Below are 15,237 nucleotides of genomic sequence, written 5' to 3'. Positions count from 1 at the left end.
TTACAAGCGTGAGCCACCATGCATGGCTAGTTTTATCTCTTATAATTAGAATTTTAATCTATTTTGAGTTTAGTAGATGGTGTGAGCTAGAGGTCCACATTTATTTTTTTGCATGTAGAGTTCTGTTTGTCTCGGTACCATTTGTTATAAAGACTGTTTCTTTCACCATTAAATTTTCTTGGTACTCTGGCTAAAAATCAACTGACTATGAATGTCAGGTTTATTTCTGTACTCTCAATTATATTCCGTTGATTTATAAATAATGTCCTTATACCAGTACCATACTATCTTGATTCCTATAGTTTTATAGTAAGTTTTGAAATCTGGAAGAGTGAGTCCTCCAAATTTGTCCTTCTTTTTAAAGATCATTTTATCTATTGTGGGTTTCCTGCATTTCTATATGGTTTTTGGAATCAGCAAGCCAGCTGATATTCTGAGAGAGATTACGATGAATCTGTAGATCATCTTGGGAATATCGCTCACCTTAATAATATTACATCTTGTGATCCTATGAACACAGGGCATCTTTCCATTTATTTAGCTATTCTTTTACTTCTTTCAACAATATGGTGTTGCTTTTGATGAACAAGTCTAGGACTTTTATTAAATTTATTTCTAAGTGTTATTCTTTTTCATGCTATTTCAAGTGGAATTGTTTTCTTACCTTCTTTGAATTGTTCGTTGCTAGTATATAAAAATACAATAAATTTTTGTACATCAATCTTATATTCTGCCATATTGCTAAACTCATTTACTAGTCCTCAGTTTTTTAGTGGATTCTTTGGGATTTTCTACATATAAGATCATACCATCTGCAAACCGAGATAGTTGTGCTTCTTTCCTTTTGATCTGGATGCCTTTAATTTATTTCTCTTGGCTACTCTGAAAAGATTTGAATGTATTTCAGAAAATAAAGCTCTTAATTTTTCCTCAAATGTTTAACTGATTATACAAATATAACTTCTGTAATAACCTGTTTTTTACCGCTGATCAGAAATTTTTTTATCACACACTAAAAACTCATATACTTAAGTGTGTTCATGGGTTCTCTTGTTTTATTTCTCTTACTGTGCTTACTCTAGTATCTTGATGGGTTAAGATTGTAGCTTTTTAAGTAATTCTGCTCCCTTGAAGTGTGATCAAGGATCAATGAAACAGACCAGATAAGATAAAGTGGCTATCACATGCTTGTGACTGTCCTTTGTGTCCCAACACACATAGTAGTGCCACCATCTATTGGGATGATGGACATTTAATAAATAATTATTTTTACTGTGTATTAAGTGCCCAATATATGAGGATTAATTATTTTTATAGACCAAACATCCAAAAATAGCCCAGAAGAACAGATGTACTAAGAAGATTATATAATTAAATCTGTACTGATGGACATTTGTGATGTTCCATTTTTTTAGTTATAAACTAAGCCAACACAATCACCTCTGTAGCCCCAGTAACAGTGAAAAATAAATGCTCAGTAAATAATTGCTGTGAGAATTTAAAAAAAATATATTTTAAGCATAAGATAATATTTTAGCACTATACTAATTATCCCTGTGGGTAAATATTAGAAGTGAAATTACTGGGTCAAGATCAAATGTTTTTATTTATTTATGTATATATAATATATATTATAAATATTTTGAGTTGAGGGTCTCACTGTCACCCAGGCTGGAGTGCAGCGGCAGGATCACGGCTCACCACAGCCTCCACGTCCTGGGCTCATTCTTCCACCTCAGCCTCCTGAGTAGCTGGGACTACAGGTGCACACCTGGCTAATTTTTTTAGAATTTTTGTAGAAACAAGGTCTTGATGTGTTGCCTAGGGTGATCTCAAACTTCTGGGTCAAGCAATTCTCCCACCTCAGCCTCCCAGAGTGCTAGGATTACAGGCACAAAGCACCATGCCTGGTTAGCCACCATGCCTGGCCTTATTTTTAAACAATTTACTAAGTTGATTTTCAGATAATTTTTACCAAGATAGTCAACAAGAGCAAAGGAGAGTGTATATGTCCCCAATCAGTCAACAGATCTGTTACAAATTTTCATATAATCAAATCACTTAATGTTTTCCTTAGTTGTTCATCTCTTTATTATATACAGTCATGCACCAAATAATGATATAATAAGATGGTGGTTAGAGCAATAGGTTAAATCATATAGGGTAGGTGTGTAGTAGGCTGAGCCATCTAAGTTTGCATAAGTACACTCTATGTTTGCACAAAAACGAAATCTTCTGATGCATTTCTCAGAACTATCTCCTTATTAACTTATGTTTGATTGTATTTAAAGGACTTCACACCAAAAGGTTAAGTGAAGATAAACAGAGACTACTCATAAGAGAAAAAAATGGAGGCTACTTATTCACAGTTTGTTATTGTAAGGAAGTCAGCCACCATAATTTGATTTTGGCAGAAATTTCAAGGCAGGCAGGGGTAGTGTGAAAGTTTTATAAGTGAAAAACAAAACAAAAAACATAAGACTTCAGGTTTGCTTTGATTGAAGGTTGTTGGCATGAAGAAGCTGCCAGAAGGCCACCTAGAAGCTAGGCATCCGATGTGATTGGTTAGGGGTACATATTTGGCTTTTTGTTGTTGTTGGTAATGGGCATAATAATAATAATAGCTCACGCCTATAATCCCAGCACTGTGGGAGGCTGAGGCAGAAGGATTGCATGAGTCCAGGAGTTTGAGATCAGCCTGGGCAAAAAAGTGAGACCTCCTCTCTACAAAAAACAAAACAAAACAAAAAATTAGCCTGATGTGGTAGTGCACACTTGTAGTCCCAGCTACTCAGGAGGCTGAGGTGAAGAATTGACTGAGCCCAGGAAGTGGAGGCTGTAGTGAGCTGTGGTCAAGCCCAACTGCATTCCAGCCTAGGTGACAGGGGGGAAGATTAAAATTAAAAAATAAAGAAGGCTAGCAAGTTGATCAAGTCCTGAAGATTTCTGCAGAGACTGTGGTTTATCTTCCTGGGGTGCTTGCTGCAAAGGTTGTGGGTCACAGTTCTACTGTCATATGTGGTCTGGTCCCTGTCCCTTGTATATTCAGATTCTCACTTAAGAGAAATTATTATTCTCTTTTTTGCTTAAAATATAATTTCATTTTTGTATTTATTAGAAAATGTATGTTTCTGCATTTCAGGAACAAAAGGCATTATCTTTTCTTTTGAAAACTTTTCTAAAGTGCAATATTCTACTACTCTTCATACGTAAGTTCACATTTATACAATTTTACTGGGTAGGTCTACGTTTTTTCAATGGAATTTAAGAGCAACATTATCAAGACTCCTCTCCCAGACCGCCCAAATCATATTTTTAAAAAAGAGTTTGTGATTTTTATTAAAATTCTTTTTTTGACCACTTCTCAGCAAGAGGAAAAAGACAAAAGAGCCCAGGGAGGTGCGGAGATACCTGCTCTAGGGAGGTGGCTATGGCTGGCAGTTGCGGGCGAGGAGGCGGGGCGCGGGGGTGGCGGAGCTCCGGTGCGTTCACGTGACCTACGTGGCGCAGATGTGGGCACCAGTCCGGGTTCCTGCCCTCTGTCCTTGCGGTCGGACCGATCTGCTGCGGTCCCTGAGCTCCTAATTGTTGTTCTAGCTTCTTTCAGGTCAGTGAGAGTGCCTTCCACGCTGCTAGCGAAACACTGGAATGGGGGAGGGGGCGGGGCGGCCAGGGAAAGGCTGGCAGTGGTCGGGTCCAGGGAAGCTGGCCTGAGTGTACACAGAGATGGCGGTGGGAAACGGTGAAGGGTGGCTGACGGCGAGCAAGCAGCCAGTGGACAGAGGGTGGGGAAGGCGGACACCCCAAGTATCCATGCCCGCTTTCTCTGCCATTCGTCCATTTTGGAGCCAGAGATGGTGGGCTTGGGGGACGCCCCAGCAGTGAGACAGTGGAAATACGCCCCCGCTACCATTCTGTGCATGGAAAAAAATGTTGACCGCAAGGGTCGGAGGCGAGTTGCCTCCAGGAAAAGAGGACTCAGAGATCCAAAATTAGTTTGGAAAGCACAGTGGTCTGGCCCCTGAGGCCTGGAAAGAAATGGCGGCTGGGGTGCAGGGGAGGTCCGGGAGGAAAATGCTGGGGGAAGAGGGCCCCAAGACAGGAAAGGGACCTGAGTCCCTGGGAGTCCACTGAGCGCGCAGCTCCTGCCCCTTCTGTCTGTCCACAGGTCTGCGTGTCTGTTGTTCCCAGCACTCTGCGAGGCCTGGAAAGCAGGAGCAACCAGAATTCCCGCAGGTCCGTTAAAGGGGCGGGGGGTGGGGTGGGGGGCTGCATGGACAGGTTCCCAGTAGGGTTGAGAGTGTGGTGGACAGAATTTGGGGCCCCACTTGCCCATTCCCCCGCCATATGCACACAGACCTTGCCAGGCTGGAGGATGTAGAGAAGGTGGCAGGCCTGCCAAGGAATAGTTGACTCAGGCGTGTGGGAGGAGTGGTGGGCTACGCGGTGGGCTATATGGTGGGCAGAAGGCACACTGAGGGGCCCGGCTAGGTTGGGGGAAATCTGACCAGGGGCAAGATGCAAGTACTGTCCGGACCTATATTCCACCCCAGGCCCTCAGTCTGCCATGTCTCCTCTTTGTCTCCTTTTTCCTTCCCCTCACCCCCACCCCAAACCCCCACGCCAGGACAGGAAAAGGAGGGGGAAATCTCAACATGGAAAAACTCTACAATGAAAATGAAGGAATGCCTTCCAACCAAGGAAAGATGGAAAATGAAGAACAGCCACAGGATGAGGGAAAGTCAGAAGTAGCTTGTACTCTGGAAGAAAAGGAGAAGTTAGAAAAGGAGGGAAAGACAGAAGATGAGGAAATGTTAAAGGATAAGGAAAAGCTAGAGAGTGAGGGAAAGACAAAAGAAGAAGGAAAGCCAGAAAGTGAGGGAAAGCCAGAGAGAGAGGGAGAGCCAAAAGAGGAAGAAAAGCCAGAGAGTGAAGCAAGGGCTTCAGGAAAGCGCCCAGCTGAGGATGATGTACCCAGGAAAGCCAAAAGAAAAACCAACAAGGGACTGGCTCATTACATCAAGGAATATAAAGAGGCCATACACGATATGAATTTCAGCAATGAGGACATGATAAGAGAATTTGACAATATGGCTAAGGTGGAGGATGACAAGAGAAAAAGCAAACAGAAGTTGGGGGCGTTTTTGTGGATGCAAAGGAATTTACAGGACCCCTTCTACCCCAGAGGCCCAAGGGAATTCAGGGGTGGCTGCCGGGCCCCACGAAGGGACATTGAAGACATTCCTTATGTGTAGTGTCCCTGGCAAGCATTTTCCAGGTCCTGGGCTTTAACCTTATGTTAATACTTTGCTTAGGCATCCCTCCTCTTACTAGCAGCCTTTTGACCCAACTCCAGTGCTCTACTTTCAGTAGCAGATTTTCATCCAGTGCATGAAAAAAATGTTTATGGTACATTGCAAAATTAAAAAACATAACTGGCAGAACCAACTATATGGCATCAGTATATTTTTGTAAAAGTACAAAGTTACTTACCTAGTAACCTATGTATAGAAAACAACTCTGAAAGATGTGTCCACTAAAAGATTAACAGTGGTTTTTGTTCATCTGTTCATTTTCTTTTAAAAACACATATTACTTAAGTCATAAAAATAATGAAAGATAAAATATTGGAAAACAATGCATAAGTAATCCACAGAACCATCCAGTGAGTTTATAAAGGCAGTGGAGACACTTTAAATTCTTGCTGTCAGGATGTAAAATGATAGGTAAAACTCCCATTACCTCTGCGTCTCAAAGCTGGAGGAATCAACCTGACAGTTACTACAGATCCATTGCTGTAAGGGACAGCCTGTCATCTGTAAAATGAGGATAAAACTTGCCTTCCAGGGCTGTGGAGAAGATCAAAGGAGGCACTGAGTGTGTGAGCTGTGTTGGGCTGCCTCCTATCCTCTCCCCCTGCACTAGCAGATTTTGGGGAAAGACTGGGGTCTCACCTTTGCCCAGAAATAAGTCCAGATAGCTGAGGTGGGTGCCACTCTCCCTGGGTAATGCCTTGTCTGTTGGGTACTGTGCCTCTTTTCATGGATCCTGTACCTCCTAAAGGCCTCCACTACTGTCAGTGGGCAGGAGACTATGGTAGACTAAAACAACACTGTGTCCCAACAGAAGAGTAGAGAATTTCCTCTCTACCTACAATAAATAGTTACCTTAATCCAGACGGGTAGGACATAGTCATCACTTGAGTCTTGATATTTTGTAAAGTTCTTATAAAACACTCCATGTTTTTTTGTTGATTTGTGTGTGTTTTTCCATATAGCCATTTCCACCAGATTTAGATACTGGAGATTGAGCCAGAAGAAAAAACTAAGTGACCAGATGCTATGCTATTCTCAATTGTTAATCTCCTGTCTGCTGACACTTTTTTCTTAGGAATTGTCTCCCAGGAAAGCCCTGCCTTACCATTTCAACAGACCCATCTACTTATGTGATTTTCTCCCCCCTCTGGCTCTTCAGTAGCTTTTTATTTGCTTACAGTATTTTTAATAACCTTTTATTTTAGGACAGTTGTAGATTTACAGAAATATTGCAAAGATAGTACAGAGTACCCCATATACAGTATCCACTATTATTAACATCTTATATTAATATGGTGCATTTGTCACAATGAACCAGTTTTGACAATTAACTAACGTACATACTTTATTCATATTTCCCCTAATGTCTGTTTTCTGTCCCAGGATCCTATCCAAGTTATCACATTACATTTAGTTGTTATGTCTCTGTAGGCTTCCCTTGGCCATGAGAATTTGTCTGACTTTCCATGTTTGTGATAACCTTGACACTTATGAGAAATACTGCTCAGGTATTTTGTATAATGTCCCAAAATTTGGGTTTGCTTGATTTTTGCTTTGTGGTTTCACGTGTGTTCTGTGTTTTGGGAAAGAAGACCACAGAGGTAAAATGCCATTCTCATGGCATATAAAGGGTACATAGCACTGTTGATGTTAACCTTGGTCACTTGACTGAAGTAGTGTTTCTCCATGGTAAAGTCACTCTTTTATGTCTCCCTTTCCATACTGTACTCTTTGGAATAAAGTAATTGTTTGCAGCCCACACTTAAGGAATGGGGTATTATCATTTCCTTGATGGCAGAGTATCTACTAAATTTACTTGGAATTCTTTTGCAAAGGGTATTTGATTCTTCTCCATTTATTTATATATTCAATTTATTTAGATCAGTACAGACTCATGAATATTTATTTTATGCTTTGGATTATAGTGCAGTACTACTTTGCATATTTTCTTGCTCAAATTGTTTCAGCTTTGCCCATTGAGAGCTTCCAGTTGGCTCCTATATTCATTTGACTTACCTCCATTGTTGTGTTGTGGGTTTTTTTTTTTAATTACTTTCTTACTTTCTGGCAAGACAAGATGTTCTAGCCTTCTCTTGCATATTTCATGCCTAAGTCCTAGAACCAGCCATTTCTCCAAGTAGCCCAGGTATCTTATGTTGGAAAATGGTATTAAAAAACCAAGATCTGGGTGCTAGGCATACTCATTGCTATTGGGATATCATTGCTTCTAGGCCCTCTCAGTTGACAGAGCAAGGAGATATATGAATATAAAATAAGCCATATATATAAAGAAAATATTCACATGAATATAAAAATTTCTTTCTTTTTTTTTTTTGAATCAGAGTCTTACTCTATTGCCCAGGCTGGAGTGCAGTGGCATGCTTACGGCCACCACAGCCTTGACCTGCTGGGCTCAGGCGATCCTTCCGCCTCAGCCTTCCAAGTAGCTGGAACCACAGGCATGTGCCACCATGCCTGACTAATTTTTTTATTTATTGTAGAGATGAGTTTTTGCTATGTAGCTCAGGCTGGTCTCGAACCCCTGAGCTCAGGCAATCCTCTCACCTCTGCCTTCCAAAGTGCTGGGATGACAGCTTGAACCACTGTGTACGGCAATATAAATATTTCTATATGTAATCACCTGTATCTATATAAAACTAAATATGATTTTATACTGGTATCTCTAACTGATCTGTTACCATATGGATCATTCTAGCCTCCCCTTGCTTATCTGTAACCTTTCACTTCAACTGTAAGAAACTTGTTTCCCACTGTCCACCATCCATTTTGTTAACTGTTCAATTCTAGTACACATGTATAGTTTCAAAATTGTTAACCTGTACCTGTACCCCTGAGGAAAACGTTATCAACTAGAGTAGAGTGCTATGTACAGTTCCTTTTGCCTTTAGCCTTACCCACTCTGTTCATTTCCAAATTTACCTATGTCAGCACCTTATTCTTCCATCATTTTATTCCCTCCTCCCTTTCAGTGAGGTTGTTTCATACATTTGTAATACATTTAAATTCTTTTGTCACATTCTGCATTTTGGAAGTGCTATTGTAAATGACATTTTTAAATTTCAAATTCTATTTGTTCATTGCTGGTATACAGGAAAACAATTTACTTTTGTATATTAATGTTGTATCTTGAGACTTTGCAACCAGAAGTTTGTCAGTTCTTTGGCAATCATGTTCTTGAAGATAGAGATAGTTTATTACCTTCTTTCCAATCGTATGTTTTATTTCCTTTTTTTTCTGGTCTTACTGTACTAGCTAGGACTTCCAGTATTATGTTTAATAGGAGTGATGAGAAAGGACATCTTTGCCTTGTTCCCGATCTTAAGGTGAAAAGTGTCCATTTTCTCATCATTAAGTATGATATTAACTGTAGACTTTTAGAGATGTTCTTTATCAAACTGAGGAACTTCCCCTTTAATTCTGGTTTGTTGAGTGCTTTTATCATGAATGGATATTGGATGTCAAATGATTTTTCTCCATCAAGTGATTTGGTCACACAGTTTTTCTTGTTTTAGTCTGTTAATGTGGTGGGTTATATTGATTAATTTTCAAGTGTTGAACCAGCCTTGCATAATTTTTTTTTTTTTTTTTTTGAGTAGGAGTCTCACTCTGTCGCCCAGACTGGAGTGCAGTGGCTGCTCCCGGCCACCACAGCCTCGGCCTGCTGGGCTCTGGCGATCCTCCCGCCTCAGCCTTCTGAGTAGCCGGAATTACAGGCGTGCGCTACCACGCCCGGCTGGTTTTTGGATGTATTGTAGAGATGAGGTCTTGCTGCCCAGGCGGGTCTCGAACCCGCGGGCTCAGGCAATCCACTCACCTCAGCCTCCCAAAGGCGCGGGATTACAGGCTGAGCCACCGAGCCCGGCTTGCATAATTTTTTAATATGTTGTTGGATTTGTTTCACTATTTTGATGAGGATTTTTACATCTGTGTTCAAAAGAGTTACTGGTCTGTATGATTTTTCTTTTCTTTCTTGTAATGTCTTTGTCCAGTTTTGGAATTAGGATAATGCTGGCCTCACAGGTTGGCTTGGAGTTGTTTCTCTGCTTCTGTTTTATGAAAGAGATGGCGGAGAATTGGTATTATTTCTTTTTTATATGTTTGATAGAATTCACTGGTGAAGCCTTACAGTCCTGGCAACTTCCATCTTTGGAAGGTTATTAATTATTGATTCAATGTATTTAATAGATACAAGGTTACTCAGCTTATTTATTTTTCTTTATGTGAGTTTTGGTAATCTGTGCCTTTCAAGGAACCGGTCCATTTCATCTATGCTAACAAATTTGTAAACATAGTGTTGTTTATAGTATTTATTACCTTCTTAATATCCATGGGGTCAGTAGTAGTGATAACCCCACTTTCATTTCTGATTTGGGTCTTTTTTTTTTGGTTAGCCTGGCAAGTAACCTATCAATTTTATTTACCCATTTAAAGAACTAGCTTTTGATTTCATTGATTTAGTCTATTATTTTCCTGTTTTCGGTTTCATTGATTTCGTCTCCAATTTTTAATATGTCTTTTCTTCTGTTTGCTCTAGGCTTAAATTACTCTTCTTATTCTTCTTCCTTTAGTTTTCTAAGGGGAACATTTAGGTTATTCATTTTAGATTTTTCTTCTTTTTTCATATATGCATTTAAGTTAGAAATTTCTCCCTAAGCACTGCTTTTGCTACATCTGACAAATATATCCTATTTTATTATTTATTTCAAAATATTTTTACATTTCTCTTGAGGATTCTTTGAGTTGTTTTTTGGAAGTATGTTTAATTCCTAAATATTTGGGTTTTCCATCTACCTTTTTGCTATTGATTTCTAGTTTAATTCCATTGAGAGCATACTTATGATTTCTACTCTTTTTAATTTGTCATGATGTGTTTTATGGCCCAGAATATGTTCTCTCTTGGTGAATGTCTTATGTGAACTTGAAAAAAAAATGTGGTGTTCTGCTGTTGGATAGAGTGTTCTATAAATTAGTTTAAGTGTCAGCTCAAGTTAGTTGACAGTGCCTTTCAGATCAACTGTATCCTTATTGATTTTCTGCCTGCTATATCAATTACTGACAGGTGGTGGGGGGTGTTGAAGTCTGCAACTCTAGTAGTGGATTTGTTTATTTCTCCTTTCAGTTCTACTAGTTTTTGTCTCCCAAATTTTGACACACTGTTGTTAAGTGTATATGTAATCAGGATTATGATGTGTTGTTGGAGAGTTGTTCCCTTATTATGTAAATGCCCCTTTTAATCCCTGGTAATTTTCCATGTTTTGAAGTCTACTCTGTCTGAAATTATATAGCTACTCCAACTTGCTTTTGATTAGTGTAGTATGGTATATCTTTCTCCAGTGCTTTACACTTAGCTTCTCAAAGTCTTTTTATTTAAAGCAGGCTTCTTGTAGACAACATATAGTTGGGTCTTTTTTAATCCACTCTGACAATTTTTGTCTTTAACTGGTATATTTAGATGACTCACATTTAAAGTGATTCTTGATATATTTGGATTAACATCAACCATGTTTATAACTTTATTTGTTGTCATTGGCTTCTTTTTTTGCCTTCTCTAGTTTTAATTGAGTATTTTACATAGTTTCATTTTGTCTCCTTTCAGTATATCAATTATTCTTTTTTAAAATGTTAGTGATTTCTCTTGAGTTTACAATATACATTTTTAACCAATCTAAGCATACTTTTTTTTTTTTTGAGTTGGAGTATCACTCCATCACCCAGGTTGGAATGCAGTGGCACGCTCACGGCCACCCCAACGTTGACCTGCTGGTGAACCTACTGCCTCAGCCTTCCAAGTAGCCAGAACTACAGGCACGCACTACCATGCCTGGCTAATTTTTTGATTTATTGTAGACATGAGGTCTTGCCAAGTTGCCCAGGCTGGTCTCGAACCTGTGGGCTTAGGCAATCCTCTTACCTCGGCCTCCCAAAGTGCTGGGATTATAGGCTTGAGCTACTGCACCCAGCCTAAGCCCACTTTTAAATAATACTTTCCGACTTAACTTGTAGTCGGTACAGGTACTTTAATACAGCGTATTTGTCATTCATTTTAATTATCCATATGCTGTAATCAACACATTGTTGCTATTATTTCTTTCAACAATTATCTTTTAGAAATCAATTATGAATAAGAAAAATATTTTTATTTTACTTTCCTTTGTACTACTTCCAGTGCCCTTCTATTCTTTATGTAGATCTGAGTTGCATGAAAAAAACTTTTTTTAACATTTCTTAAAGGGCAGGTTTGCTGGTGCTAAATTCCATCAGTTTTTGTTTATCTGAGAGAGTCTTTATTTAATTTTTCCTTCACTTTTAAAGGATAATTTTACTGGATATAGAATTTTAGGTTGCTGGTTTTATTCTTTCAACACTTTAAATATTTCACTCCACTCTCTTCTTGCTTGCATGGTTTCTGGTGAGAATTCCACTGCAATTCTTATTCTTGTTCTTCCATAGGTAAGGTGGGGTTTTCCTCCTCTGGTTTATTTCATGAGTTTCTTTGTCTTTGGTTTTATACAGTTTGAATATTATATGCCTACATGTAGGGTTGGGTTTTTTTTGTATTCTCTCTCTTGTGCTCTGAACTTCTTGAATATATGGTTTGGTGTCTATTAATTTTGAAAGTGATCAGCCATTATTACTTCAATATTTCTTCTTCTCCATTCTCTATTCCTTCTTCTAGTATTCCAATTAAGCATATATTACTTGTTTTGAAATTGTTCTACAGTTATTAGATGTTCTATTCTGTTTTATTTTTCATTCTTTTTTTTCTCTTTTCATTTCAGTTTGAGAAGTGTCTACTAACATATCTTTAAGCTCCTTGACTTTTTTTTCCTCAACTGTGTCCAGTCCATTGATGAACCCATCCAAGGCATTCCTCATTTCTATTATAGAATTTTTTTTTAATTTCTAATATTTCCTTTTTAATCTTTATTGAAGCTTCCTCTCTCTAGCTATGTTACCCATCTATTCTTGTATGTTGTCTACTTTTTCCATTAGTGCCCTTAACATATTGATCAGTTATTTTAAATTCTCTGTCTGATCATTTAAAAGTGATGTCATATCTGAGTCTAATTCTAATGTTTGCTTTGTTTCTTCAGACCTTTTTTTTCCTTGCCTTTTGATGGATCTTGTAATTTTTTGTTAAAAGGTGGATATGTCATATCAGGTAATGGGCGCTGAGGTAAAGAGGCCTCAAATATGAGCTATGTTAATCTGGCTAGGAGCTGTGCTTTGATTAATGTTTGCTGTTGCTGAAGGTGCTAGAGGCATCAAATTTCTCAGTGTTCCTGTTTTGTCCCCCCCCCCCCCCCCCCCCGACTTTGGGCTTCCCAGAGAGTCTGGTTTTTGCAGCTCTTTCAGTTGTAATTTACTATTATTGTACTAGATCCACGATGGGGGGGTATTTAAAAATCTTCTAATTAAATCGCTATCTTTTAGTGGACCTATGTCTCTGGCCTTTGACTTTCACAAATGTTTCCTTTTGTTTAGCTTCTATCCTCTCCTTAGGTGACATAACAAGTGGAGAGTGTGATGGAGTTGGGTAATTAACATCTCCCCACAGCTCTGAGACAAACTTCTGGTAAAATCTTTCTCTTAGAAAGTAGATATTTATTGTGAAGAAGCCTCTGAAATGTGTGGAGCAAGACTCTCCTGAATTATACAAGCTGGTCCTCAAATCTACTGGGAATAGCTGGGAATCCACAGACATAGTTTCCAGGACCAACTATCTTTTTGTCTTCAAAATTGAGCCCAAAGTCACTGACTTCTGACCAGCTCCAAATGTACAACTGATAGGATGGCAATGCAGATATAAAGAGAGGCAGCATAGCTGGGTATCTTAAGTTCACACCAAAGTTCAGGTCCCATCCCTATCACTTACTATTAGCTCTTTGATCCTGGAACCATCTTTTGCCCTCCCAGAATCTGTTATCCCATGTTTAAAGTGGGTTTGATGAATGACTACTTTCACTTTCACCCCCACTAGTAATATTGGGTCAAAAAGTATGCCCCCTATAGGGCCTGAATTCTCTTAACACCAAATCAAATTCTATCAGTATGGAATACCAGGAGAAATGATTTGAGAAAAAGCAAAAGTATTCCCAAATGTGGGGATTTTTTAACTTTCTTTTTGCTATCAATTATTGATTTCTGTATGTGTGTATTGGGGTCAGAGAACATAATATGTATAATTTCAATCATTTTGTATTTATTTAGAAATCCTTATGGTCTAATAATAGTTTTTATAAAATGTTTCATGTCTACATTTACTGGATGGAGGGTTCTATATATGTCCTTAGGGAAAGTTTGTTAGTCAACTTGTTCCAAAGCTTCTTTACCACTTCTGATTTTTTTGTCTGCTTGGTCTATCTGTTATTGTTATAAATATGTTAAAGTGTCTCATTATGACTGAATTTGTTTCTCCTTGAAACTTTGCCATTTTAACATCCTATCATTAAAGATACCATACATATAGAATCACACACATACCAAAGATATAGAGCTAAATGATTTATTATAAAGTGAAAAACTGGGTAATCACCACTCATATCAAGAAATAGAATATTGGTAGGACTCCAGAATCACCAGTGATATTCTCTCCAATCAACCTATCCTCACTCCTCACTAGAGATAACAGTACTGAAATTTATAGTTATGTCTTTTTTTCTTTATATTTTTCATCCTAAGCAATATAGTTTACTTTTACCTGTTTTGTGAACCTTATATAAATGGAATTATATGGCACGTTTTTTTATGGCTGGCATATTTTATTAAATATTATATGCAATGGACTAAATATTTATGTCCCTCCAGAATTAATATGTTGAATTCCTAACTTCCAAAGTAAATAGTATTAGGAGTTGGGGCCTTTGGGAGTTGATTAGGTCATGAGACTAGGGTCCTTATAAAGAGACTCCAGAGAGCTCTCTTGCCCTTTCACCATGTGAGGTTACAGTGAAAAGACAGCCATCTGTGAGGAAGCGGGCCCCCATCAAACACCAAATCTGTTAGCACCTTGGTCCTGAGCTTCCCAGACTCCAGAACTGTGAGAAATAAAATTATTTTGTTTATAAGCCTATAGTATTTTGTATAAGTATATATTTTGTATAAGTCTATAGTATTTTGTTATATCAGCCTACACTATCTTTATGGCATTAATTCATGTTTTTATGTTTATATGTACTTAATTTACTTGCATTGATATACTACTATTGATCACATCACAGTTTATTGTTTTATTCTTTATATACATTTGGGTTGTTTCTAGTTTTTGAATATTTTCAAATGCTGATATGAACATTCTTGTATATATCTCTCAGTGCACATCTGCACACATTTCTTTTGGGCAGCCATCTATAGGTGGAGTTGCATGGTAAACTTTAAGAGATGATGCCAAACTTTACCAAAGTGGTTGTATCCATTTAAACTTCCGTCAGTAGTGATGAGAGTTCTCATTGCTCTATATCCTCACCATAAATTATCTTTTTCATTTCATTGATGACTGATGAAGTTAAGCACATTTTCTTTTTTTGACAATTTAGATATCTTCTTTTACAAAGTGATTATATTATTCCCATTTTAGTATTGGCTTATGTGTCTTTTTCATATTAATTTGTAGGACTTTTAAAAAAATATATTCTGCATATGAGCTGTTGGTCAGTGAAATTTATTGCTCACTCCCTCTGTGGCATGTCTTTCAACTCTCTTAGCGGTGTCATTTAACTAATGGAAGGTCTTAATTTCTTTTTATTATTTCTTTTTTTTAATTTTAAAATTGTGGGGTACAATTCAGGATTCGGTATATAAGTGGTCATCGTACAGGTAATGTTTGGGCCTCTCTTTGATGCCCACTTTGCCTGGTTTGACATCAGATACCCCCCCAATCCCTTATAGTATTATGATAAAT

The 15,237-nt window shown here is 38.2% G+C and overlaps 1 protein-coding gene across 2 annotated transcripts; it reads left to right on the top strand.

Annotated features, from left to right (window-relative positions):
* The first annotated feature begins 3,503 nt into the window (after positions 1 to 3,503).
* Positions 3,504 to 5,638, top strand: LOC103271028 (transcription elongation factor A protein-like 4). Of its 2 annotated transcripts, none has more exons than XM_008068509.2 (3): positions 3,504 to 3,607; positions 4,169 to 4,236; positions 4,633 to 5,638. In XM_008068509.2, exon 3 carries the CDS (start codon positions 4,656 to 4,658, stop codon positions 5,253 to 5,255), a length of 600 nt encoding a protein of 199 aa, XP_008066700.1. In that variant the 5' UTR covers positions 3,504 to 3,607; positions 4,169 to 4,236; positions 4,633 to 4,655; the 3' UTR covers positions 5,256 to 5,638. The 2 variants fall into 2 exon arrangements, with proteins under 2 accessions (XP_008066700.1, XP_008066699.1); XM_008068508.2 differs by having other exon boundaries at positions 4,628 to 5,638.
* Positions 5,639 to 15,237: the final 9,599 nt, after the last annotated feature.

This window comes from Carlito syrichta, unplaced genomic scaffold (genome assembly GCF_000164805.1).
Source record: "Carlito syrichta isolate Samal-C Ts95f unplaced genomic scaffold, Tarsius_syrichta-2.0.1 Scaffold311121, whole genome shotgun sequence".
Lineage (NCBI taxonomy): Eukaryota > Metazoa > Chordata > Mammalia > Primates > Tarsiidae > Carlito > Carlito syrichta.
This window is presented reverse-complemented; position numbering and strand designations above follow the sequence as displayed.

What these genes read in the sequence shown, in the direction of transcription:
- LOC103271028 (XM_008068509.2), top strand. Translation starts at nt 4,656, where the DNA reads ATGGAAAAACTCTACAATGAAAATGAAGGAATGCCTTCCAACCAAGGA.